Raw genomic sequence first — 25,478 nt, 5'->3', positions numbered from 1 at the left:
TTTACTTCAGATGCCGTATTATTGTGCAGTAAAAGGATGTGGAAACAAGGTTCTCATAACGAAAAATAACCCGGACATTGTTTACCACACTTTTCTCCGAGATGGAGATAAAAATCAAAAATCAAATCATATGCTCACGTCATTTCTATAGAAGCAGTTACGATGACCGACATCAAATGCGCCATGAACTTAATGGTACGAGGAAATATAGGATGTTGAATTCCAAAGTTAAACCTTTTTTCTGCCTTATATGTATCAGCCATTCCATGTCTAACCGATATAGTGGTTCTCCGATTTTCGTGGAAAGTGGTAGATTTGTTCTTTATTGTAAAATATTAGACCCGTCTTTTCTTGTTTTTTTTATTAGGGCTGTGTGGTATACGTTGCAAATCGTGAATATTGTCACCGGATTAAGGGGATTGTAGTGATGTAGAACGTTGAACTTTTGACTAGTCTGAAATCGATCCACCGCCGCAACAATAAGAAATTTCTCACCGTGCAATTTTTCGAAATGACTGGTATACTCATCGGCAGTGCGGAAATACTCTCGGCATACAAAGCAGCAGCGCAAAGAGAGGTCCAAATTGTGTTTCAGCATACGTTCCACCGTAGTCACATAACGAATTTCCGATAGAAGTCGATTCGCCGCTACCATCTCTTTAATTTCCTTCAAAACTTTGTCGTTTTGTAAAATTGCATCCAGCATACGCAGGAATTTGTTTTGCTTTTTGGAAGTTAACTCTGAAAAATCAACAAATATAATCATTCTTTAGCGGAATAAATATATCAAACCGACCTACCAGCGTGATTGTTCTGTTCTTGCTGCTCCAGTAGGTTTCGCAACCGCTCCATGTTCAATTTAAAATGATTTGGTCGATTACCATTGGCATGCTGTTGGATTGGCTCATTACGTGTTATCAAATTGTGGTTCATCAGCACCCAGCCCAACTCGTCCATTTTGACACGAGTGTTGCGGCGCAGTTTTATTTTTCGCGTAGTTTCCGTTTGATGATGCCTCCGTCCTTGATCAGATTGTGCCGATAAATTCGTACCACGTACGATTCTATTTCATGCTTTTGCCCTGGTGATAAAACAAAAAAAAATTAACACTCTCTTTTAAATGCTCAATAAAACCACATACGAAAAACGCTGCTTGCTTGGAAAGAAAAGCATTGATTGCGCGGCTAGAAGGTAAAATATACTCAAAACATCCTTCTGCACTGTTTTTAATTCGACCGCTGATTGTAGATATCTGAAAAAGTAGAAGCAATTATGAGAAATTGTTATACGAAAAAATCCAGAAAATTACCTGCCTACAGTGAAGCGCGAGCAGCTATTTTGCCTACGAATGCATTTGTCACCGAAAGATATGATTTGCTTTGTAAACAAATTTGTTTTTTCACGAGCAATGGCCGAACAGCAATTTTGACATTGCGGTCCACCTATAGTATAACGCCTTGGATACGACATTAGTTTGCATGAGGCCAACTATTCTCTATCAGATTAGTCGGTTCCAAGATGCTGAACTATAGGTGTTTCGTTCTTGACACTTTCAGGATATGACGTGAGACGAGTAGCGAGACGTAACTTTCAGAATTATTTACTTTTTGTTTGGGTGTGTGGTTATGATTTCAATGTCAACTCGCTAAGGAAAATAATTGAAGGAAAAAATAAGCAAATATATATTCGTGGAATATAGTGCACAACCTCCTTTTGCTCTAGCCAATTACCGTTACAAGCTCTTTCCGGATCTCCTTCCAGGTATATGCACAGCATTCTCCTCCTTCCTGAGCGAAATCAGTGGAGCCACAATCAGCGTTATTGTTTGTCACCATCGCCGTAAGCTGATAGTACTCTTTTCCCCGCCGATGGGAGCCAAACAGAAGTACATTTTACAATAAACAATAAAGCGCGAGCAGCTATTTTGCCAACGAATGCATTTGTCACCAAAAGATACGACTTGTTTTGTAAACAAATTTGTTTTTTCACGAGCAATGGCCGAACAGCAATTTTGACATTGCGGTCCACCTATAATACAACACCTTGGTCGGTTCTAAGACAGTTTCAATTTGTTAAAATTTGTATGAATTTTTTTTCTTTGCGTTATTTGCCTACTAGAAATACGTTGTTCTGACCTCAGTTTAAATTATTTTCTATGAATTTTCAGATATTCTCACCAAAACTTACCATTATAATATAACATTATCTTTAGACACAGTTTTTGTGTGATATGTTTTCACTACTTGCAAGCAAAAGTGATTTTCATTTACATAGAGTACTAAATTGATTTGGAAAAACTAATTTTCATTCATACTTTTGATGTTAAAAGCGTGATCATTTCTTCTGCAAACCCATATTATCATGCCTACTCCCCCAAGACGGGTCTATGGTACTAGGTGAGGCCGTTTCGTCACTAAGTTGGTTAGGGGAGCGGTATATGAAAACAGCACGGAAGAAAGTAGAAGGGGAATTATTTGCTTGTAGCGTGAAAGAGACAGACTGATCACGAGCGACCTTCGGCAATAGCGTATTGTGTTTTGTTTACAAACAAAACACAGTAGACTTCCAAGATGGCTGAAGAGTGGTTTTAGCAAGTTGGCCCACCTTAGTATATACTTCTAGGCGCCTTGTACTCCCCCATTTCGTAATGCGAAGCTCAATGCCGTCAACGCGGATTCTAGTACTGCAATGTTGACCTTTTGGCCGCATCATTTTTCATATTTCACTTTCCCTTCATTCTGCGTTTTTCCCCGATGAGGAGAACGCGTGTGTAAGTTCAAAACCTGTAAAAAATTCATCGTTTGCTGAAGAAGTGATAGAAGTTTCAATTTTGGTCATCAAAAGTGTGGATATAAGTCTCCTCCGCCGAGCGAACTAAAAATGTCAGACCGTAAGTATCGTTTTGATCAGAAAATAGCCAACGAATCAAGCTTTCATGGCAGCCTCCGTCGGCGTCCATCTTGAAATCGGCGAGAATATTGATTTTCGTTTGTCTTCCCTACCGTTTTCCGCCTCCAGAATATTCCGGCTACGCACAGCAGGATTATAACGGTCCGATGCAATTCTCGGTGCCTCCGCCATCAATCGCACAGTCCAATTTTAGCCAACCACCTCCCATGGGTGGTGGAGGAGGTTACGGCGGTGGCGGTGGTGTTGGCTCCAGTGCACCTGCTGGTGGCTACGGTGGCCAACAGCAGGGTGCTGGAAACGGTGGCAACGGTGGTTATGGAGCACAAAATGGTGGGCCCCTTTAAACTTTCTTTTCATTTCGCTTGATATGTTTTTCGGCAGAGAATCATCAACGAATTCTGTTTACAGATTACAAATCCGGTAACCGTGATGGTGGTTATGGCGGTGGAAACCGTGGGGGCTACGGTAGCTCCGGCCAGCAAGGCGGAGCGCGAGGTGGTAATCAATCCGGTGGCTACAGGTGAGAAACCAATTCCCTGTATGATAAGAAACACTCAGACACGCCTCCTTCGGATCGCAACTATTCCCGTTCACCTTCCTAGAATCCTGTTTTCGATTTCGATATCAAGCTATAGTATCTCCGAATACGGCATAAACCATTTGTATAGGAGTTTGTGAAGATATGAACATTTGGTATAATGAAGAGAGTTCGATGTGTTCGAAAAGTAATCCGTTCCATGCGATTCGATGACGCATGTTTATCGATTAGAGCGAATGTTTAACGGGCGTAAATTAGCAATCTTTTATAATCACATTTCACTAGGGACAGGTAATTTGACTGCGAGTGCTTTTAATTGCTAGTTTACCTCCGCTTTCAGATGAGTTCTCAACATCCCAAGCTCTCCGAGTTGGTATATCAAAAGTACTTCCGATGAACACATTGAAATTACTTTTAATATCCAGAACACCAGTATATACCGGTTTTTATATATAACGATTCGAACCAAGATTGTCGACAGCTTTTTTTTTCTCTACAACTAATGGCCAATAAATCGTCTGTTGAATGCAATATCCTCCAATCATCATAAAAAATCTAAAAACAATCAAATGTGTAACGAAAATGGTTTGGTTTCATGTGTTATAGCAGTGGCGCCGGCAACAAGGGTGGTTTTAATAACAAAGGTAAACACCGATCGACTGTTCGGTGAAAAACACTTTTTCACTGTACTACTATTTTTTTTCCTATCTCTATATTACAAACATATTTGAGCGTATGTTAGAAGCAACAAAACAAAAGCAAACAGTTTCGTCGAACACTTTGTAAAATAAGGAACAGAAAAGTCAGACTTCCCTCTCTTCAAAGCGGGTTGGGAATCAGACTGCGACTGAGTTCAGAATTTGTCTGCATCGTCTGTTGTATAGGTTTTAGGTTCCCCGAAGTAATGTTTCCAGTTTCCATTATCGGTTGTCTGTTGTCCTTTTTTTTCTGTGTAAGCTTTACCAGTGATATGCAAATATGACTTGTTAGTTTTGTATGGTAGAAAATAATGGAAGCTTGGAACATTAATAACTATTAGATTATAGCGTATATTGCAAAAAGTAATCATTCAACATTCTGCGAAATTGTCTAATTTTTGAAAGTCTTGGTTTAAATTATATGTTGGTTGTGAGGGCCAGAGCATTTCAACTGCGAATGTTGAGGGTTGTAAATCCGATTTTGAATTAAAAACTAATAACTGAAAATGCGCAGGAGGTACTTCCAGTTGGAGATGAGGATCGTCAATCCTATTTCTTGTGTTGATAATGACAGGTGATATGAAGTGAGCTAAGCAACTTGTATAGACTGTTTTTTATCTTTATTATTGAAACATTCACCCTCCTGGGCATCTCAGACTTGCATAGAGCAGCTTCACAATTTTTTTTTCGACGGATTTTAAGCTAGTTGGGGTTTCATGTGCTTTACTAGAGCATCTTATAATTTTGTAACTTATATTATTTGATTAAACGTGGATTCTTATTTCCGCGATTTTTTAACGCGCTTTTTTTACGAAAGAGAAAAAAAGGAATTCTACGAGAGCGCAAAAAAAAAAAAGAATTCAGTGTATATGGGAATTCAGTTTTTGCGAATTTTTCTATTTCCATTCAAAATTCTCCAAAAAAAATCCATTTTTCATCACCGTTACAGACGATTGGTTCCCGAGTTTTACTAACACATTCGGCGATTCATTTTCATTCGTATAGATGTGCATTTAGAGTGCCAATGTATGTATGGGAAAAAGTGGTCTTCGAATTTTCGAATAGAACTTGTCGATTTCCACGAGAAACTACCCTATGAAAAAATATCAGCTCAATCGGACTTCTTTCACTAATGTGGCATAGCCGTCAAAGTTTGAGCTTCTTGAAAACTAAAAAATCATCCAAGGAGAGAGTACATGAAATTGAGGTTATCAAAAAAAAAATTATGGCAAATATCTTGAAATTGCATGAAACGCCGAGATTTACTGTTAAAAAAATGCTACAAATCGGCTATTTAGACCGTGATATGACCAAGTGCCTAATTTTTGACCAAAACAATTTTCTAGATAACAGTGAATCTCGACATTTTGTGCTATTTTAAGACATTTGGCATCAACAAATGCAATTCGAAAATCCCGATTCATTGTGTTTTCGAAATTCGAGATGACCCTTCTCATTGGCACTCAAATGTGCATCCATCTGAAAATCCCTTATTATTTTCACAATAACGAAATTGATTCAATGTAGCCAATTTCAATAAAAAAAAATAACACCGACTGGACTAACTATTCATACCAGAACAAATGAAAAAAAGAAAAAAAATTCTTCGGATTCTCCTATTCAACTTAAATATCCTCGAAAGTATTCTGTCATTTTAATGTGTATGGAGACAAACGCAACGATATATAGACGACTCAAATCTGATCAACCGTTCTCTAGTGATGATGAGTTAGACGTACGCGAGATAGCCTCTGGAAATCATTACAATCCATCAATTAGTTTTAGCAGCGTTGATTTTCTAGATCAACCAACCCGATAAAATCAAATTTTTGCTCGTTGCATATCTCATCTTATTCAGCAAAAAATTCGCAATCCGCTTCTCGCAGATCCACGCCTGAGCTAAAGACGTATGTCGGCTTCTGATGAAGATGTTGTTGATGAAAATCAACAGTCAGAAGAAACTGAGGTTAGCCAGGATGAACACAGCATGCTTCAACCGCTGACCAATCTTGACTCCGATAGACTTTCAAGAATTTTTTTTTTTGTTATTTAATCAATATTTATGGTGATTTTATTGTTTGAAATCGCAAATTTGCGTTCAAAGCAGTCTTTGAGCTATAGAAAAAGTAGCTGTAAGATCACTTTACCGTGTCCTCGGGCCCAATCCGGTGTTTTTTCCCCATCCATGCAAAGTTCAAATCTATCATTCATTGTCGGTAGCAATCTGTATTCATTTCTCAAAATTTTAACTTACACCACAGAACAGCAGAAATTCAAAACTCAAAGATACAGAAGCACCCTCCTCCAAATAGAATAAAAATCGATGCAGCGTCTCCACTGAACAAAATTGCACCACTGTGTGCGATATCTACATTGAAGAATTATTACTGTCCGCTGGCTGGAGCGAGACTGTGACTTGAATAATGAATTATAGAGGATTTGAAAATTTCTCAGTTCATTCGCCTCTAGCCTTGAAAAGGGTTAATTTGAAAAACTAAACCAAACTCACAGTCTTGAGAGAAAGTTCATTTGTGAATATGTAAAATGTTCATTCAAGTGAATGAGGGACTCCCACTTCCAATTTACGTATATTAAGATTCTGAAATTAGACAATTTTGCAATAGATATACACAAACACGCAACACACACATACACTGATAACACAGGATCATAATCGAACAAGAGTGTTGAAACAAAACTATAAAAAAGCATAGTAGACAATAACGAAACGTAACCAATTTAACCAAAGAGTGTGAAAACAACCAGCAGAGAGTCTCGTGTGTAAAAGGTCATGAGTAGTTATATGTGTTTTACATTTGAAACAAACAAGCAAAAGAAAACAGTAAAAAGAGTATGATCGAACATTAGAGAGTATACATAATTTTAAGCACAACCCTAGAGTCTAGCTCCAGCTTCGTAACATTACTGATGGTGCCGTTTTCTTTCTCGTCCGATCTTTCTCTCTCTGTCTCTTACGTTTTTGCGTCTTTTCCCGTACGCAAAATCTCAAATGTGTATGGGCGATCATACCCCAGCAGGAAATGACGGAGAAATGATCACCCAGGAGGATACGATTTTCATCCAGGGAATGAACCCGGAAACAACTGAGGAGGAGATCGCTGAATACTTTGGCGCGATTGGCGTGATCAAGGTAGGGCAAATTGGAATGATGTTATTCTATTCAGATGAAAATTACACTACTCAAAAAAAAATCTAAACCGTAGAAGGATAAACGTACGATGAAGCCAAAGATATGGATGTACAAAGACAAGGAAACGGGTCGCATGAAGGGCGAAGCCACCGTGACGTACGAGGATTCCAACGCCGCACAGTCCGCTATCGGTTGGTTCGATAATAAGGAGTTCAATGGGTCCGTTATCAAGGTTTCTCTAGCCCAACGATACAGCACCTGGCAGAACAAGAGCAACAGCCGAGGTGGATTCAACAAGGGTGGTGGCGGTGGAGGTGGCTTCGGCGGTGGTGGCCGTAAGTCTTTTACTTCTTATCTGATGAATTGTTCCTAGATCAGTTTTTTTTGCTCTAATTCAGGCGGAGGTGGTGGTGATCGCGGTGGTTACGGCAATGACCGCGACGGAGGAGACCGTGGTGGTTCTCGTGGTGGCGGTGGAGGTCGTTTCGGTGGTGGCGGAGGAGGTGGTGGTAGTAGTGGTAGTGGTAGTGGCCAGGAACGCGAAGGAGACTGGATTTGTGGAGACTGCAGCAATAAGAACTTCGCCTGGCGAAACGAGTGCAACCGATGTAAATCCCCGAAATCTGACGGCGCCGGAGGCGGTGGCGGCGGTGGCAGTTTCGGAAACCGTGGTGGAAGCCGAGGCTCGTTTGGTGGAGGCCAACGGAATAGCGGAGGTGGTGACCGGGGAGGATATGGAAACCGTGGCGGTAGTCGCGGTGGTGGTGGAGGCGCGATGCGCGGAAAGTGAGTTATACAGCCTAGTTTACGCGTTAACGAACATGATCAACTACAATAATTACAATTACAGTGACCGCAACCGGGATCAGCGACAGAGACCATACTAGGAAATGAACCCTGCAAAATGTCTGTCTTAGCAGTGTTAGCTAAGTTAGTCCGTAAGACTCGTCATCCATCTCTGCATCATCTACAAACGAACATCCACAGCATTACAAGATTCATTTTAAAACTGAAAACACAGCTTTCTTTGCTGTGTATCATTGTATAGTGAGGTTTGCAGATATTCAACAATACTTGACAACAGGATAAAAATCGTTACTCTGATATCCGGCGTATTGATTTCGAGCAACGGGATGGGGTGTGAAACGATACACAAATACACTTTAGGATAATGTAGTCGCTAGAGTTATTCTCACAAATACTAATCCGCGCAACATAATTGTGTGAGAGGAAGGAGGCAGTGTTGCGAAAATATAATGTAAAATTGTGAACGAACTAATAAATGAGGTATATCTATCCAACAGAATTTCGCGAAATTGTCATGTTTTTTTTTCTTCTTAATGATACTATATCCAGGACGGAAAGATGAGATCTTATTCAAAATATTTCGCCCATGGACCCGGTCCATGGCTGCAGCTCTCCAGCTCCGAGCCACTCCACTTCTTGCCAATTCAAGCTCCATATGGTCCAACCATCTCACTCAGTGAGTTTCTTCTGATTGCAGTGGGTGACACCCACAGGATTCCACGCATCAGGAAACAGGAGAGAATTCTAACTGTCAGAAGAGCGGCCATATGCGACACTAGTAAATGAAGTCCGATTGAGCTGATATTTTTCATAGGATAGTTTTTCGTGGGAATCAACACTTTTAAGAAAGTCCCGTTTGAAAATTCGAGATGGCCATTCTCATTGGCACTCTACTGTACACCCAGATGCTGATAAAGTCTCATTGTCTCATCATGGATGATGAGACTTACGTCAAGGCGGACTTCCGGCATCTTCCGGGCCTACTGGTCTTCACCGCCCAGCACATGTTTAAGGAAGGAAGGAAGCAGAAATTTTCAAAGTTTGCCAATAAATACATTATTTGGTAGGCGATCTGCTCATGTGGCAAACGGAGTGCGCCGTTCGTGGCTACCGGGACTGTAAACGGGCAGATCTACTTCAAGGAGTGTCCACAGAAGCGTCTGCTTCATCTGTTTAAGCATCACGAGGGTCCTACGATCATCTGGCCTGATCTAGCTTCGTGTCACTATTCAAAGGATGTTCTAGAGTGGTACGAAGCTAACGGGGTCACTTTCGTGCCCAAGGATATGAACGAAATATTGTTTACAAGTCTTTAAGTTTTGCAGTTTAATTTCTGCTGCTTTGAAAATGTGGAATATCGTACAGCTGAAGCGCATCAAATGCTTGTGGAAGTTTATGGTGACGCTGCACCATCGGATAGATTTTGTTTTTTTTTTGTTTTTGATTATGCGACCAGACACATGTCAATAATCAGGGTGTCGACTACCTTGAAAAACCTTGAAAATCGGGGAATATAAGGGAATTCAAACAATGTCTGGGAAAATCAGAGAATATCAGGGAATTTCGTCACCAATCTGGAAAAAAAAGGAAACCCACCAATTAGAATATTGATTATTGCAGTAATTGAAAAGTTAATGTTGATTTGCGCGATAATATACCCTATGCAAAATATTAGCTCATTCGGACTTCATTTACTGGTGTCATAAATGTTAAAATTTGATTTTTTTTTTTGAAAAACAAAAAATCACCGAAAATAGAGGCTTTCAAAAAAAAAATTATGCCAAATGTCTTAAAATTGCATTACTCGTCGAGATTTACAGTTATCTCGAAATTTTTTTTTTTTTTTTTTTATCTTCGCTTATTTTTCGTCGGCCTATTTCCGCCACTTTAGTGCCAATCACCGACATAAGGGAGGCGACTCCACCTGTTCCTACCTATCAGACTCAACAACTCATGAGCCGGGCCAACTTCTTTTACTTCCGCTCCGAAGGAAGACGTAACCAGAGATTTTTCGCCTCAGAAAATCCCAACGACGCCAGCTGGGATTGAACCCAGGCCGATCGGATTGTGAGGCTGTTACGCTAACCATACAACCACTGGCGCCGTCTCGAAATTTTTTGTTTTGTTTTTTTTTTGGCCTGAAAAATCGATTTTTAACAAAAAAAAAAAATTTTTATATAACTGTAAATCTCGACGTGTCATGGAATTTTAAGACATTTGGCACCATTTGTTTTTTTTTTTTTGAAGAACCTGATTTCCGGTGATTTTTTGGTGTTCAAAAAACTCAAATTTTAACGTTTGTGACACCAGTAAATGAAGCACGAATGAGCTAATATTTTGCATAGGGTATATTATCGTGCAAATCAACATTTCGTAGCAAGTTCCGAATGAAAAATCAAGATAACTATTTTTATTGGCACCCAAAACCATACTTTTCGTTTCGCACTACGAAAAAAAAAGTAAGTTCCAGAATGCCGGTTTTTGACAAGAAAAAAATTATCGAGATGACACTAGATCTCGATCTCGACGTTTCAGGCAATTTTAAGACATTTGGCATAAAAAAAAATCGAAAACCCCGATTTCCTTTACCTCCCCCCTTGGGTGATTTTTCGGGATGGGATGTCTCTGGGATGTCTACTTTACTGTAGTTTTTGTCCCAGGTTTGTTCGATGCCCCGTTCCAAAGTTACAAGCCAATTGGTGGATCTAAGTCTTTGCGTAATGAGCGCCAAATTTAACGATGAAATATATTCAAGATTACGTAAAAAAATCTTTGGTTGACATCGGTCCACTAGAAAAAAATGTAGAACTCCCGTCAGTTTTCAAGGTTTTGGCTACAAGTGTTCAACAAACCGGTTAAGGCTACTCAGGGTACAATAGAGGCATTTTTTTTGTTTGTCAAGTATTGTACACCTAAGAAAACTGTGATATCAGTTTAACCATAGTAATTTAATTTTCTCGTTGAAAAAAAATCGCTAAAACCATATTCTTTTTATGATTCTATGTTACTGAAAATATCACTGATATCTGTAACATACTGCCGTTCTACGCATAGATGTCCCATGTTCCAAAATCAGCAACTGAGAAAAATGCAATCAAAGTCTTCTACCATATTTGTCTATCAGAAGCTTCAAGCATTTCCGTTTAGGCGTGGAGGCGATCTGGCGTAGTGGTAACATCCATGCCTCTCACGCTGAAGGTCACGAGTTCAATTCTCACTCCCGACATTCTTCCAAAAATGGAAGTAAAAGTGACGAACCAGCCAAATGAGTTGAAAATCACTATAATACAGATAAAAAAAAAAAAAATTTCAGTTTAGTAATACTCCGGATTTGCTATAAGTAGTAAACTATTGTCTAATGAAATATGAAACGTTCCCCTCACTTAAACCAAATAAGCTTGATTACGTGTTTAAAAATTCATGGTGGGACCGTTATGCCTAGAATATCAACTTAGGACGATCGAACTTGATGTTGTTTTCTGAAATACTGGGAACAAATAATAAGTTTTTTCATGTTTTTCCAAAAAATTATACATGAAAACATCGATTTATAAAAAAGTGAAAATTATGAATTGTGAATTTTTTTTAAAAAGTTACATGGTAGTATAGAACGGCAGTTTTTTTAAAGCATTTTAATTATCTTCTGTCTCTCCTGTGGAAACCCCAACGTTGAAAGGGCTTTTCGTTAATACCGAATGTTTTTTATGAAAACATGTGGGAGGAAACGGTTGTGCTGTGCGACAAGTTTACGATGCTATGCTTTACTTTGTAATGTTGCGACAAGTTTATGATGCTATGTAACTTTAAAATGTTGAGCTAATAGGAGTACCGGCAAGTTTCTTCTTTTTTTTTTTTTTTCAAAAATCATGCTTCATTCTGCAAAAATGGTTACAAATTTAATATTCAAAGTATTGCTCATCGGCAGTCACAACTTTTTCCCATCTTTTTTGGGAGTCGAAAGATTGAAGGATAAAAATCGTTGAATTCGTAACAGTTTCATGAAATTGATCCGAATCAAAACGGAAATGACCCATTCTTTACTAGTGTTTAAGACTTTCAAAATAACTTTGAACTGTATTTATAAATCCATTTTTTTTTAAATTTTTTACAACACTTTTTAGTCGTCGTTTTGCTCAATTAAAAACTACAAACAATTTGTTTATCGGAAGATATCGACAGACGTTCTTAAATTCCATTGTTAAAGCTAACTAAATGTTTTAGGAACTACCGCTAAAGTATTAGTAGAAAATTTTATTACTAGCCTTTTTTTTTTTTGAAAAATTACTGTAAAATCAGGGAATATCAGGGATTTTTTTTTCGAATTTCGAGTCGACGCCCTGATAACAATCTATCATCACAACGCTCCGCCTCATGTTGCTGTTTGAGTTAAAAAATATTTGGAAAATAGCGAATGAGAAATTCTGATTCACCCTCCTTCTAGTCCAGACCTTACCCCTTCCGACTACCATTTATTTCGATTGATGCACAACACTTTTTGAGTGGAATACGCTTCACTTCAAAACCGGGTATCAAAAATTGGCTGGATTCCTTCTTGGCTTCCGTAAATTGTCAGAAATATGAGAAATAATGCAAAATAAACGAAGCGAATTAAGTTGCACACCCAATAAGAAGTCAAGATTGTTGGCGAAGAATTAAGTCAAACTCTGGAAAACAAATCCTAATAATATAGCACCCATGAACACCAAATACTATTCGATTACATTTACAATTATTTTATTTCATAACTTTATTTACACGTAATGTTCATACAATACACCCCGAAATCAGGTTCCAGCAGGTATTTAGTAACTTAGCCTATAACACTAAAAAACGTCTGCTTACAAATCGCTTCTATTTGTTTGCATTTCTTTTCTTTTTTTACCTATATCTTATAAGCCGGTTTACAACTGGGCTTCATCTTTCGTACATACAATGCAAATGATATCCGCTCTACTTAAAAACTAATTTGTCGAATCTTTACCAATCATCGCTGCTATCACTTCCGTTCAAAAGTAAAAACAGACTAAAGAAGTGAAGTTAGAGCAGTCCAACGAAAGAGGCTTTTAGTTAAAACAAAAACCAACGATTTCTCATTGTAAATAAAACATAAATTATTAATCTGCAAACCAATAATTTTTGCGGCGTCCGGTATATCTCTTATGATTTCGGAGAATTGCCTGTTCAGCTAAAATGAAAATTTAATTTTCTTCTTAAATGCCCTCTATTTGTACATGTCGTATCTCCATTACATGCGCGCGATCTGATTTAACAGAGAACAAAACGAAATCGACCGATCGGTCGAGCCAAGTTGTTGGTCGGCACAGCTTCCCTAAGTACAATTACATTACACAAATCTGATTTGGATGCGATCAACAAATCGTTGAATCAAAACAATTGATAATAGCAATGTCTAATTGAAGTTTCGGGTTCTGTTTGACTCTGAAGGACCTATTTGCCGATCATAGGATATGAGAAACGGCGATGGCTGGTGAACCAATTTGGGGTCAAATTCTTTAGTACACTTGATCAACGTGGAATCTGTTATTTCTGTTATGATACTATCAAACTAGGCTTGCGGTCCGTGAGGGCAAACGGCAAGCTCACCCAGTGCACAAATTGTGATCAATTGTGAAAGACATTGCTGCTGATGCTGCTGTGACTGCGCTTCTGACTTACCACTAGCGGTGACTATCAATGATTATTTGATGAAAGGATTCACCAGTTGGGTGGTATCGTGGTGATGATATGGATTCCAGGTATTGGTAGTCGCCGGGGCGGACTGAGCCTGCTGTGCCGTTGGTTGCTGTTGTGGTTGGGACTGCTGTTGTTGCTGCTGCTGTGGCGCCTGTTGCTGCTGCTGCTGAGTAGTTGGAGGTTGAGGTTGTTGCTGCTGTTGGCCGGACAACTGTGACGTTGGTGGTTTCTGATCAACCATTTCTCCCTCACCTCCGCTGTTGGTGTTGATCGAGTGTATCGAAGCGTAATGCCTTTTCAGATAAAGTTCCGAGTTGAAGTGCTTCTGACAGATGGGACAGCAAACAGCGGTAGGATTGTGAATCAAGCGCATGTGCTGCCTCAAATTGGACACATTGGAGTAGAGCCTGGAGCAGACTGGACAGCAACGGGGCGTTAGACAGTTTGTTTTGTCATCGGTTGAACGATTCGAGCGGCTACTGCCGGATTTACCACCCTTATATTTCACATTCTGCTGATCCGAATTTACGGAAATGTTGTCCAACGATTTATCCATCCAACTACTATCCTCCTCGGATTTGTACTCATGTTGGACATGTTGTTGTTGTTGCTGCTGCTGCTGTTGCTGTTGCTGTGGATGACCAGAACTGCTCGGTTGTGTGGGGGTTTGCGCGAATCCAGCTGAAAAGCAGTTTCTCTAAAACCTACAAAGATAAAATCATTTTTGGCTTCCCACCTGCATTCAGTTGGTTCATGTGTGTCATATTGTTCCGCGAGCTGGTCTTCTCCGTAAAGTTGTCCATACTGCAATAAGTGGGTGACTGATGATTGGTTCCTTCGGCATCCAGGTATTCTACCATTTCCACCTTTGGCTCGACGTTGGATACTGAAAAAAAAGATCCCGGTAATGGTTTTGCTTGCTCAACGCAAGGACCATACATACCGTTGTTATCCTGTCCACCGACCGAGGGAATTTGAGTATCCACTGTTTTGACACGTTTTATATTGAGCCCCACCGTAGGCTGATTGAGATCAACTGGTTCCGAACGCTTGCGACAGAACTCATCCAGGAGATGTACATTCTCCGCCACCGAAGAGTGATCCTTGTCCTCTTTACGCATCGACATTTGACTGGATGGTGGCATCACAACGTCGCCCTGTGTGTTGGATAATGCCTAGTATCGATAAGAATGGAATATGTTCATTTAAGTTTTCGACATTGGAGAATTGACCATCTGTTAGTTACCACCATTACCGTCGTTAATAGCCGCTAAATGTAAAATCTAAACTACACTATCAAAACTGCTTTTAGATATATTATTTTTTGCCACATATCATCCCAAAAGCACTCACATTATTTTCCTTGCTCAGTCCACGGATTTGCAAACCTTCCGCTGTTTTGATGAAGTCCTTCAAATTCTCATTGGTAATATGCACCTCTCCCAGATACATGTATTCCAGAATCGCCTTCAACACCTCGTACTTTACATCGTTCATGAAGAACACCGGATGTGGCGATGGATTTTTCTACAACAAAAAAGCAAGCAACGAAATAAGCCACTCAGATACAGCCAAACGCAATCAGCATCAGCTACCTTCAACAACTCCTTAAAGAACGGACTGCATGCGAACAGTACCAGCTTATGGGCGGTCAGCTTCTTCCCCTCGCAGGCAAACGTGATATCAACAAGATCATCCTCCTCGCGCAGCTTCTCGAACTGGGTGCTCACGTTCTTCTGAAAGTTGTTCCATTTGAGATAGAACAGCTCATCGTTGCTGGCGAACGACTTATCCACCAAGCCAGTCGACATTATTTTTTTTTCTTTTTCACTTGACTCGGTTGTTTCTGTGCAACCGTGTTTTGGCGAGAAAAATTCGTTTCCGTCCCCTTTAGACGATTAGTTTACCCAGCGATTGGGCCAGCTACACTCACTGGTGCGAAATTTTCGGGACACCACAACCACAAACTTGACCGCGATCGATTTTTAGCACGAAAATTATGCTGGAGCCGCTGATAGAACGAACATTTTCCTCAAGGATTGCGGACCATTAAAAGTGTAATTATATATTTTTAGGGAAAAAATGACAATAACTATTATGGCCAGCTCTTGGTGAGGTAAGCATTGAACGTACTCTTAATGACGACAGTTGTCATTAGCAGTACGTTCACTGCCGGACTCTCGAATAGAAGACCGTTCAAATTCTCAGCTAGTGAGGGGTCGATGAATTGGTACATATTTTGTGCTTTATATATATACACTGAACCATTATGCGTAAAAAATTTTCGCAGTCGCGATCAAACACATAATACAGCGAGTTACATTTAATGCGACATTTAGCTAATTGGACGGATTTGTAATGCGACACGTTTAATTGAACATCTTTAACTCTAATTGGACATTTCTGTAAAGATCAACTTCAACAACTCACATCGCCAATGCCAATTACAGGTCTGAATCTAGGTAGTGCGGACCAAGATGCTGAAATGATAGGCGTTTCGTTCTTGACACTTTTATGACAAGACGTGAGACGAGTAGCGAGACGTAGCTTTCAGATTTATTTACTTTTTGTTCGGTTGTGTGGTTATGGTTTCATATCAACTCGCTGAGGAAAATAACTGAAGGAAAAAAGCAAATATATATTTGTAAAAAATAGTGCACTCTCTTAATAAACTTTATATCTCAAATATCAGCAGTATTGCCACGGTGTTTACAAAACAAAAAACACAAAATTCAAGGCTCAGGATTTCCCTTGATTACTTTCCTGTGGCTAATTAGCAACACAAAAGACAACTAATTTGAAGAGTAAACACGAACCTGTTGCAATCATTGTAAATCTCCTTTTGCTCTAGCCTTTATGCAAAACCAATTACTTGTAAGATCCCTTCCCGGATCTTCTGGATCTGGTAATCCCCTTCCCGGTATATGCACAGCATTCTCCTGCTCCTGAGCGAAAGTGCCACAATGGAGCCACAATCAACGTTATTTCTTGTCACCATCGCCGTAAGCAGATAGTACTATTTTCCCCGCCGATGGGAGCCAAACAGAAGTAAATATTGCTAGGAATAAAAGCATTAAGTGCGCGGCTAGAAGCGAAAAGATATACTAAAAACATCCTGTCACCAAAAGATACGATTTGTTTTGTAAACAGATTTGTTTTTCCACGAGCAATGACCGAACAGCAGTTTTGACATTGCGGTCCACCTATAGTACAACGACTTGGTGCGAACTGAATCAAAACGGCTGTCAATTGAAATGTCAAAAGAGATCCAACGATCAGGAGTGTTATTTTTCATATGATAATCAACACTATAAAAAGGGTATTGGGTATAAGGGCAAAAATAATTAAAATTATAAAATGTAAGAACCACATTTTTCCGTCAATTGTTTAATGGACCATTGCATCTCTGAAAAAGCATCTCAGCCTTTCACTGAGCAACGCATTTTTATGTACATTTCTTTGACATCACGTTTTTTCCGAACGGAATAAAAACAGACGAAGTCAGAGTCACGTAAATGTTCACTCCTGCGATTTGAAAATATTCTGTAAAAGTCTGTAAAAACATGTGAATGTTTGTTAAAAATGTGGAAAAGTCAGTAAAAGTGTGCAGATCTATAGAAATGTCTTTTAACGTTAATTTTCACATATTCATTAATACTTTGTACATCGCTATGCACGTAAGATTGTATTTTGTATATACATACAGTAATTTTGTTCTTTATCGCAAATATTAAGGCGCGTCCACATAATGCCGAATGATGCCGATCTGCCTGTTCCAGGCGGCATATTCGGTTCGTTATGTAATGTGGACGCCACATCGGGTGCACGAAGCCGAAGTCCCATCGGATGCACGAAGCCGTCACGAACACACAAAGCACTATGTCGTCAACGCTAATTTACTTCGTTTTGTTTTGGTTCGACTTTCTCGAACCGGACCCACCTGTTTCGGGTTGGGTTCGGTTTGATTCGAGTCGGTTTTCGGCACGTCGGCAAGCCCGTGCGGTACGTCCACATTTAGCCGGCTTTACCGGGCGGCCAAGGCCGATTGGCGTAATGTGGACGCGTCTTTAGACCCGTTTTTTTTTTCATTAGGGAGTCCATTTCCTTTTTAGGGTGGTCCAAAAAATCAAAAAAAAACATCATAAAGGTGTGCTCATACACTATTTGACCGAAATTTGAAAAAAAATATTTGACTTTAATTAAATATTTGATAAAATTTGATCAACGTGTACTGATCAAATATATTCGACACAAAATACGAAAATTTTCTTATCGGTAAAAAATAAATTTTGTATCTGAAAACCATTTCCATCTCAACGACTTAAGTGCGCTACACATACAACATCCCGTCACCGTCCCGTCAACTATTCTCTTGGACTTATTTTGCCGACGTCGAAGTTGCCGTTGCTGGTGTATGTGAATGTGACCGTACGATTTCCATGGGAGAATATTTGACTTTTCATTCGTTTATGTTGACTTCATGGTGACGGCACGTTATATGTGTAGCGCACTCTATCTGGCAGAGAATAATGGAAAGATGTCCTGCTTCCTTCGTCACTTCCAGTTCTGCTATTGACGAATTTACGTTGGATTTACAACCAGATGGCGCAGCGAGTAAAATGAGGATGTTTTTTTTTGGTATGAAATTCGTTCAAATTTTCTAGACAAATCAGAATTTATCTTCAAATTTCCCGGTTTCATTTATCCTTTCCATTTTACAATGTGCTATGGAATGGCTTATTATAAGTATTGTAACTTTATTTTTTTTCAACTAAGTAAACGATGAATAGGATGTTTTGCGATAAAAATACTGCAAATCCTTCTTGTATCGACCCCTACATAATCAATCATATCAGCCAATTTTATATGATATCGATTTCATCGCAATTATCCATAGTATCAATAACCGGTATGCATTATCAAACTTAAAATTTTCGAAGATTATCTATGACTTTGGTCAAATCGCGTGTTGAAACCATCGTAAATATACAAAACTCCAACTTTCTTACCATATACTGACGACATTCAATGGCTGAAATGAATCTAAATTGAAATAAAATGAATAATCACCACCGAATCTTGCTTTTCAGTGCGTAAAATAAACAAACACCCTCACTTTTGTGGTTCTTAGTTCTAATGTAGATGTCGCATGAGCTGATTCAGCTTTGCGTAAATTCGTCAATTGTTGCGGCATCGCGGGACGTTGTACCTCGACATTTTGTGAAGTAAACGAAATGGAATCACAATAAAAATGAGGAAAACCACATAAAGCCTTACTTTCTACGGAAATTCGAAACACTATCGTATCTGTCATCGGATAGGCTTCAAGGGTGGTTACTCTTCCTTAGTCTTTATAAAAGTAATAGCGCACAATATTTAAAAAAAAAACTTCACGGCGTCGAACAAATCGAAAATTTTTCAAAAATAATTTCTTTTTTAACACAGGCGATGTAATATACCTGTTATTTTATTTTCGTTGGTCATGGTTCGATTTTTGTTTACAAAACAGACCAACTTTTTAGTTTGTAGGTATGACGATACTCATACTTGCTATGAATGCCCACTCAGTATATGTATTTGTTTCCGCATTTCTGTGCATAGCACGTTTATGACAAGGTAATAGAGTTCTTGCTACACTTGACAAGGTAATAGAGTTCTTGCTTGCTGTTTGTTTACGTTCGTAGTTTTTATGCAGTAGAAGCGGATTTATTATCAATCGGCGTTCTTGTAGATGATTTAAATATAGTTGCGGTCTTTCTACTAGCACGAAATTTTTCATAGAACTAACATGAACTTTGTGAAACAGTTAGGCAAGTTATTTTATAAACAAGAATTTTTATGTGACGCATTTTTTTATTTACTAGCACCTATTTCGCAATGTTCATTGAGTGACTTTCCCACTAGATTTGAATTGAAAAATTGGCAGAAAAGGATTTTCAATAATTTCGCACATAGATCAACATCATAAAGGCTCGAGCTCCATTACAAATGCTTCCTTGTATTTTCCATGAATTGACAAATCGATGGATTTTCTTAGTTTTCGATCAATTTTCTTATAAACATATTTAACTTCTCCACAGAGCATTCAAGTACCCGGAAATCACATCTGAGGGTTGATTGATCTTTCTGGCTGAACATGTCCTTAATTTAATCATAATCAACTGCTTTTTTTGGTGGAACCAATCGCCAATTGAGGATATCTGCACACTAATGTTCATTATAGCCTACTTCTTCACGAGATAATGGGAACACACTTCACCTAAAACGGCTATACAATCGCAATGCGCAGTTTTCACTGCTTCTGTGAAACTTTCTGAATAATCATTCTGCTTCTATTGATATGGATCATCGCCATTACAGAAATTTCAAAATTTCTCCGTGTATATAGTGTTCATGGTATGGCTTTGACGCTGAAAGTGAATATTTTTATGTGAAGACACGTATGTTCGCATGTTCTTCATACAGAGTAGCGCATAATGTTTGTAACTATTTCGCTAAAATAATTATTTATACAAAGCTCAATCTTGTCGATCCACATAAATCCTATGCAGCGATCTCTTTTGCCTGATCAACAGATCACTAATACATATGCACGCTGCCCTATCTGGACTCGAAGTGTGTCCGACACGATTCACTTATACACTCTCAACTATGATATCTTAGCTTTGATGGAAAGCAGCGATCGCAAAGCAATTCATAACAAGTGTTTTGACGTAGGATTACGTCTTTCGGGAACATATTGGGGTACAAATTGAAAATCGAAAATCGAGCGCACCGTGAAAATTGTCCAATTTCAAATGCTTATTGCTCAGTCATTTTATGATGGATTGATGAGATTTTTGCGTCATTCAATTCCGGCACTCTATAACAATTTTTTACATTGACTAAAATAATATATGTCATGAAACTAACTATCGAACAATTAAAAAATCTCAACCCCCATCCTAACGGAAATACCCACTTCTGATAGGTCAAAATTGAAGACACATGCGGCGGGTCCCTAACAGAGACATCTAAACCAAGCTGCCTGGGGGAAATCGGCATTGCAGATACATAAAAGTAGGGGGAGCTTTTATTCTCACCGACATGTATTCCCTAACAGAGATTTCTAATCCAAGGTGTCTGGGGGAAATCAGCATGTAAATACCCTCGTGGTCGATAGTTTAACTAACGACGCGCACAAATGGATAGTGCTCATTGTAACTAGCGTGGGCATTGCTGATTGCATACGTGCTGGCGGATAAGTGACTTTCCCACTAGATTTGAATTGAAAAATTGGCAGAAAAGGATTTTCAATAATTTCGCACATAGATCAACATCATAAAGGCTCGAGCTCAAGTACAAATGCTTCCTTGTATTTTCCATGAATTGACAAATCAATGGATTTTCTTAGTTTTCGATCAATTTTCTTATAAACAGTGATGAAAGAGTTTTTTTTTTGTTATTTTCGTTCCAATAAGAATCTATCGATAGGTAGATTGAAGAATGATGTTTCAATGAGCTGAATAGAACTTATGCTAGATGGAATATAAATAAAATTAAAATTTGGAACTTTGATGTTGGTTGCTTCGTGAAATTTCATATCAATGACCGATCATGTATTTTGAAACTTTTAGCAGAACTGTAAGCGTAAAATTGTATATGGTAGCTATTGTGTTAAAATGACTTGAAATATGAAACAATTTTTTTTTCTCCCAACGAAAGTTCATGCGACAAGCAAAATTGGAAAAATTAAGGAGTATTCGAAAAAGTGATTCCACATATGCTCTATATATCGTATTGGGTGCTGTTCGCTCAATTGAAATTCGCCTTGAGGCATGTAGGATCGTGTTCCGTTGGATTTAAAGCGAAAAGGAAATGGGTTGAATAAACACTCAGAAAAAAAAATTATAAATGAAATTACCTTTTCCATTTCAAATATATTTTCTCTATACTAAAGTAACACTTTTTTTCTGGTGATAAAATTTGTGTTCGATGATGATTGATGAGCTTTTTTTCTTTATTTCATCCATACATTACACAGGAGCCATCTCGTCCAGGAATACAGAGGGCGGCTTTGGTACGTGATACGCACTATCTAATGACTAATCACCATCCTTCTATCATTACCACTCGGTTATGGACACTGGTGGAGTGAACAAACATTTCCTAACAACCAGACAAAATTGACCCAAACCATCGAACGTAGATTGAAGAATGATGTTTCAATGAGCTGAATAGAACTTATGCTAGATGGAATATAAGTAAAATCGAAGAGTTTTGCAATTTATCCAAAATCAGCATGCAGCAGATAGCCTAACGGAATCCTACGTCAACTATGCGGTCGTGTCTTGGATACAACCCTCCTGTGACTTTTTGTTTTTTTGTTGTGAATATTGCGTGTTTTGCTACTTTTTTTTGTAAATACGTCCATGATACGTGAAATAGAGGAGTAAGTGAACCATTAAAGTTAAAATAACGGAACTAGTACCCAGGATGTGTTGTTTCTGTGCTGCTTTTTGAAACTGGTCGGGCAGAACCTAAACAGCAATATTAAAAACATGTACATGTGCTCGCTTCACTTCACTCCAGATTGTTTCATGCATATCGATGGCTTGGATGTACAATATCGTCGAAAACTGATACGAAAAGGTAAATTGAAACAAATGCAGATCATACAATTAGTACACAAAATAGTATATTTTCAACTGTTCCACTGTCAGAAAGGCCAACGATTCTCATGCTTCGGGAATTCAAAACCGTAAGGCTCGCCGAAAGGTCTTGATTGACATAAAGCTAGAGTTGAATCCATTAGAAACATCCGTAACATCCGCAAAGTTGGTCCAGTTTTCTAATGGGAGGAAACATGACTATCCCGAGAGGGATATTCCGTCAAAGGAAATCGGACGCAGTACCATCAACATCTCTAATGAGCAGACTTCCTGTGCGCGCGTTTTATTTTCGATTTTCTCTTCCTCACAACCCTTCCATGTGCAAGCGATGAGACCGGGCTTTAGCACACGGGCTTGGGATTGGCTCTTTCTCTTTTTTTTTCGTAAAATATTGAGATGTGTTCAGACTTCCTGTGCGCGCGCGTCTAAATTTCGAGAGACGAGTATTGATTTTCTTCTCCCCATAACCCCTTCATGTGCAAGCGATGAGACCGGGCTCTAGCACACGAGCCTGGGTTCGGCTCCTTCTCTTCTCTTTCATAAAATATTCAGATACGCTCAAGAATACTTTGTTGCACCTCAACATGAGCGATACACACGGCTTACAGAGACAAGGCTAGCTACTCCGGATCAGTCATTTTTTAGTGACGTCATCTGAGTCGTTGAAGTAAACAATGTGTTCTTATTTTTTATTTTTCGTGCTTTGTAAGTTTGTGCGTTGATAATATAGTTGATTATATTTAACACCATGAATAATTTGATAAAACATTTATCCACAAAGAACATAATTCTCGGTTTTTCGGAAAGCGAAAGAATCTCTTTTTTGGCCCGATAATGTCATTTTCATAATTTATACACCCGCTCACAGCGCAATGAACCATTTTCGATTTTTCATTTCAGGAACATTTACGCGTAAGTCGGAAAACAAAATACAACTGGCGACTGTTTACACTGACAATTCGGATGACGTTATCAAAAAAAATGTTTACTCGCTAAAGAACTAGCCTTGTCTCTGTAAACCGTGAGCGATACACATGTGTTGGTGCTCGCGAGACTTTCTCGTGTATCTGCCTCAAAGTGACATTTGGTGCTGTCGGGGTTGTGCTTCTGGTGTTTTTTTTTTAATCTTCGTAAAATGGCACGTAGAACTATCAGTAACGAAGAACTGTTTCACATAAATATCGCGTGCTGTCGAGATCTCAGAAGGCCTACGTGCTGTGCGAGATCTCAGAAGGCCTAACCGAATGTCACTTTGGGGCAGTTAAGGTGGAGACAGAATGCCGCGTTGTGCGTTGCTTCTCATCAGTTGTCATTGCTTGCGTTTTGTACTAAAACATTTGCCCGACGCAGTCTGTTGATTTGCAGTCACAATCTAGCATTCGCGTCACCACTTTACATGTAAACAAAAACAAAATAAAATTCATATGAAAATCTTGTTCTTGTTGTGTCCACGAATCAGTTGAATGTTTTTAAAAACAACACATTGACATATCCGCGCTGGCGGCATTGAGCTTCGTTTACTAGTTTAGGGGAGCGTGAAAGAATAGCTGAGTTTCAGTCGGAATGAATACATTTTCAAAATTAAAATTATGAATGAAAATTAGCTTTTCCTTATCAAACCGGTATTCTATTTAAATGAAAAACATTTTTGTTTGCAGGTGGTGAAAAAGTCTCATAGGAAAATTGTTTATGAAGACAACTCTATATTATGATGAAAAAAATCAGCAACAATGTTGAAATTGTTTAGCCATATGGTTGAGTGAAAGTCAGAAATACGTGTTTCTAGTAATCAAATAACATGATGAAAATTTTCATTCAAATTTTAGAATTTAAAAACCGGCTTCGTGTCTTCTAATCTGATAGAGATTACACTAACGAGTTTGGGACCCAAATTATGGCCCTAATTTGAAGTTGCCACCAGACGTCGACACCATGCCACTTTCATCGCGAATTCGGCGCAAGCAGTTTAGAACAAATTTTAGCGTTTGGTACAACGATGTTAATGATGCAACGCATTATTGTGTTCGACTAAATGGAAACACACATATTTAAAATGAAGTGTCAAAGCACAATTGTCGCAACGCGACTCATAGCGCGGCATTCTGGTCCCACCTTTACACGAGAAAGTCTCGCGAGCACTAATGCACGAGCATCTCATCGTGTACACAACACATGTGCATCGTTCGCATCGAAACGCGTCGAGACATTACTGAAAGCATCACAAAATTTTACGTAAGGCTAAGGTTACTTTGGATAGGAATACGCACGAAAATTCGATTGTACGAAGAGAAACAAACAATTTTGTTCGATAGAAGCAGACGAATTCAAACGAAGCAAAGTAACCACACCAATACAACTCAATGTGGTTGTTTACTTTCACTATTCCATACAATTCGTACGACCACTTTTCTGCATCCAGTGTAACCGCCGCCTAAGAGAAGAGAAAGAGCCAACCCCAAGCTCGCGCGCTGAAGCCCGGTCTCATCGCTTGCACATGGAAGAGTTGTGAGGAAGAAAAAACTCGCCTCTCGAAATTTAAGCGCGCACAGAGGTCTACTCGCTGGGCTGCCACGCTCATTTGTTGCAGACAGCTCCCAATAACTTTGTGAGATGCGAGACTGGATAAAGCAAAGCACACTATCTCTTTTGCGTGCTGTGCGAGATCTCGGAAAGTCTACTAATGAGAAACATTGCGATTTGGCCGATTCTGATAGCTTAATTCAAGCACTGCGGCAAGAGGTATCGGAGAGCTACAGAAAGCTTCAGGAAGCGAAATCCGATAAACTGCCGATCCACAATTTCCCCTAGGTTTTGATTAGATAGAAAACCTAATTGTATTATGTTTACGCTGCAATGAATAAATATTTACATTAAGCTAAAATACAATAGAAATAAACTTAGACAACAAATTTATAATACCGTCCCATGATACTTGCAAAGCTAACACGTCACACTCTCACTACTATTGATGCACTATTCAGTCCAGACTACCTTGTCATAAAGGTACCCTGACTGTTATGGTTCTTTTT

General features: G+C 39.0%; 3 protein-coding genes across 9 annotated transcripts; 1 reads left to right on the top strand and 2 right to left on the bottom strand.

Moving 5' to 3' along the window:
- Window positions 1–286: 286 nt before the first annotated feature.
- Window positions 287–1,361, bottom strand: LOC129761846 (uncharacterized). The gene is made up of 4 exons (XM_055759639.1): window positions 1,310–1,361; window positions 1,142–1,252; window positions 801–1,081; window positions 287–741 (listed from the first exon to the last, which is right to left on the bottom strand). Exons 3-4 carry the CDS (start codon window positions 955–957, stop codon window positions 323–325), a joined length of 576 nt encoding a protein of 191 aa, XP_055615614.1. The 5' UTR covers window positions 958–1,081; window positions 1,142–1,252; window positions 1,310–1,361; the 3' UTR covers window positions 287–322.
- A 1,347-nt stretch (window positions 1,362–2,708) lies between these two features.
- Window positions 2,709–8,603, top strand: LOC129761932 (RNA-binding protein cabeza). 6 transcript variants are annotated; one of them, XM_055759787.1, is made up of 8 exons: window positions 2,713–2,890; window positions 3,019–3,240; window positions 3,319–3,430; window positions 4,058–4,092; window positions 7,185–7,297; window positions 7,371–7,632; window positions 7,696–8,083; window positions 8,148–8,603. In XM_055759787.1, the coding sequence occupies exons 1-8, from the start codon at window positions 2,881–2,883 to the stop codon at window positions 8,182–8,184; spliced, it is 1,179 nt and encodes a 392-aa protein (XP_055615762.1). In that variant the 5' UTR covers window positions 2,713–2,880; the 3' UTR covers window positions 8,185–8,603. The 6 variants fall into 6 exon arrangements, with proteins under 6 accessions (XP_055615765.1, XP_055615764.1, XP_055615762.1 ...); XM_055759786.1 differs by having other exon boundaries at window positions 7,182–7,297; XM_055759785.1 differs by having other exon boundaries at window positions 2,716–2,890; window positions 4,055–4,092.
- Window positions 8,604–12,833: 4,230 nt separating this feature from the next.
- Window positions 12,834–18,102, bottom strand: LOC129775394 (GATA zinc finger domain-containing protein 10-like). Of its 2 annotated transcripts, none has more exons than XM_055780111.1 (5): window positions 15,394–18,102; window positions 15,152–15,325; window positions 14,742–14,955; window positions 14,535–14,684; window positions 12,834–14,479 (listed from the first exon to the last, which is right to left on the bottom strand). In XM_055780111.1, the coding sequence occupies exons 1-5, from the start codon at window positions 15,607–15,609 to the stop codon at window positions 13,803–13,805; spliced, it is 1,431 nt and encodes a 476-aa protein (XP_055636086.1). In that variant the 5' UTR covers window positions 15,610–18,102; the 3' UTR covers window positions 12,834–13,802. The 2 variants fall into 2 exon arrangements, with proteins under 2 accessions (XP_055636086.1, XP_055636077.1); XM_055780102.1 differs by having other exon boundaries at window positions 14,742–14,973; window positions 15,394–18,097.
- Window positions 18,103–25,478: the final 7,376 nt, after the last annotated feature.

This window comes from Toxorhynchites rutilus, chromosome 1 (genome assembly GCF_029784135.1).
Source record: "Toxorhynchites rutilus septentrionalis strain SRP chromosome 1, ASM2978413v1, whole genome shotgun sequence".
In the NCBI taxonomy this organism is placed as follows: domain Eukaryota; kingdom Metazoa; phylum Arthropoda; class Insecta; order Diptera; family Culicidae; genus Toxorhynchites; species Toxorhynchites rutilus.
The sequence above is the reverse complement of the archived record's forward strand: the minus strand, read 5'-3'. Positions and strand labels throughout refer to the sequence as shown.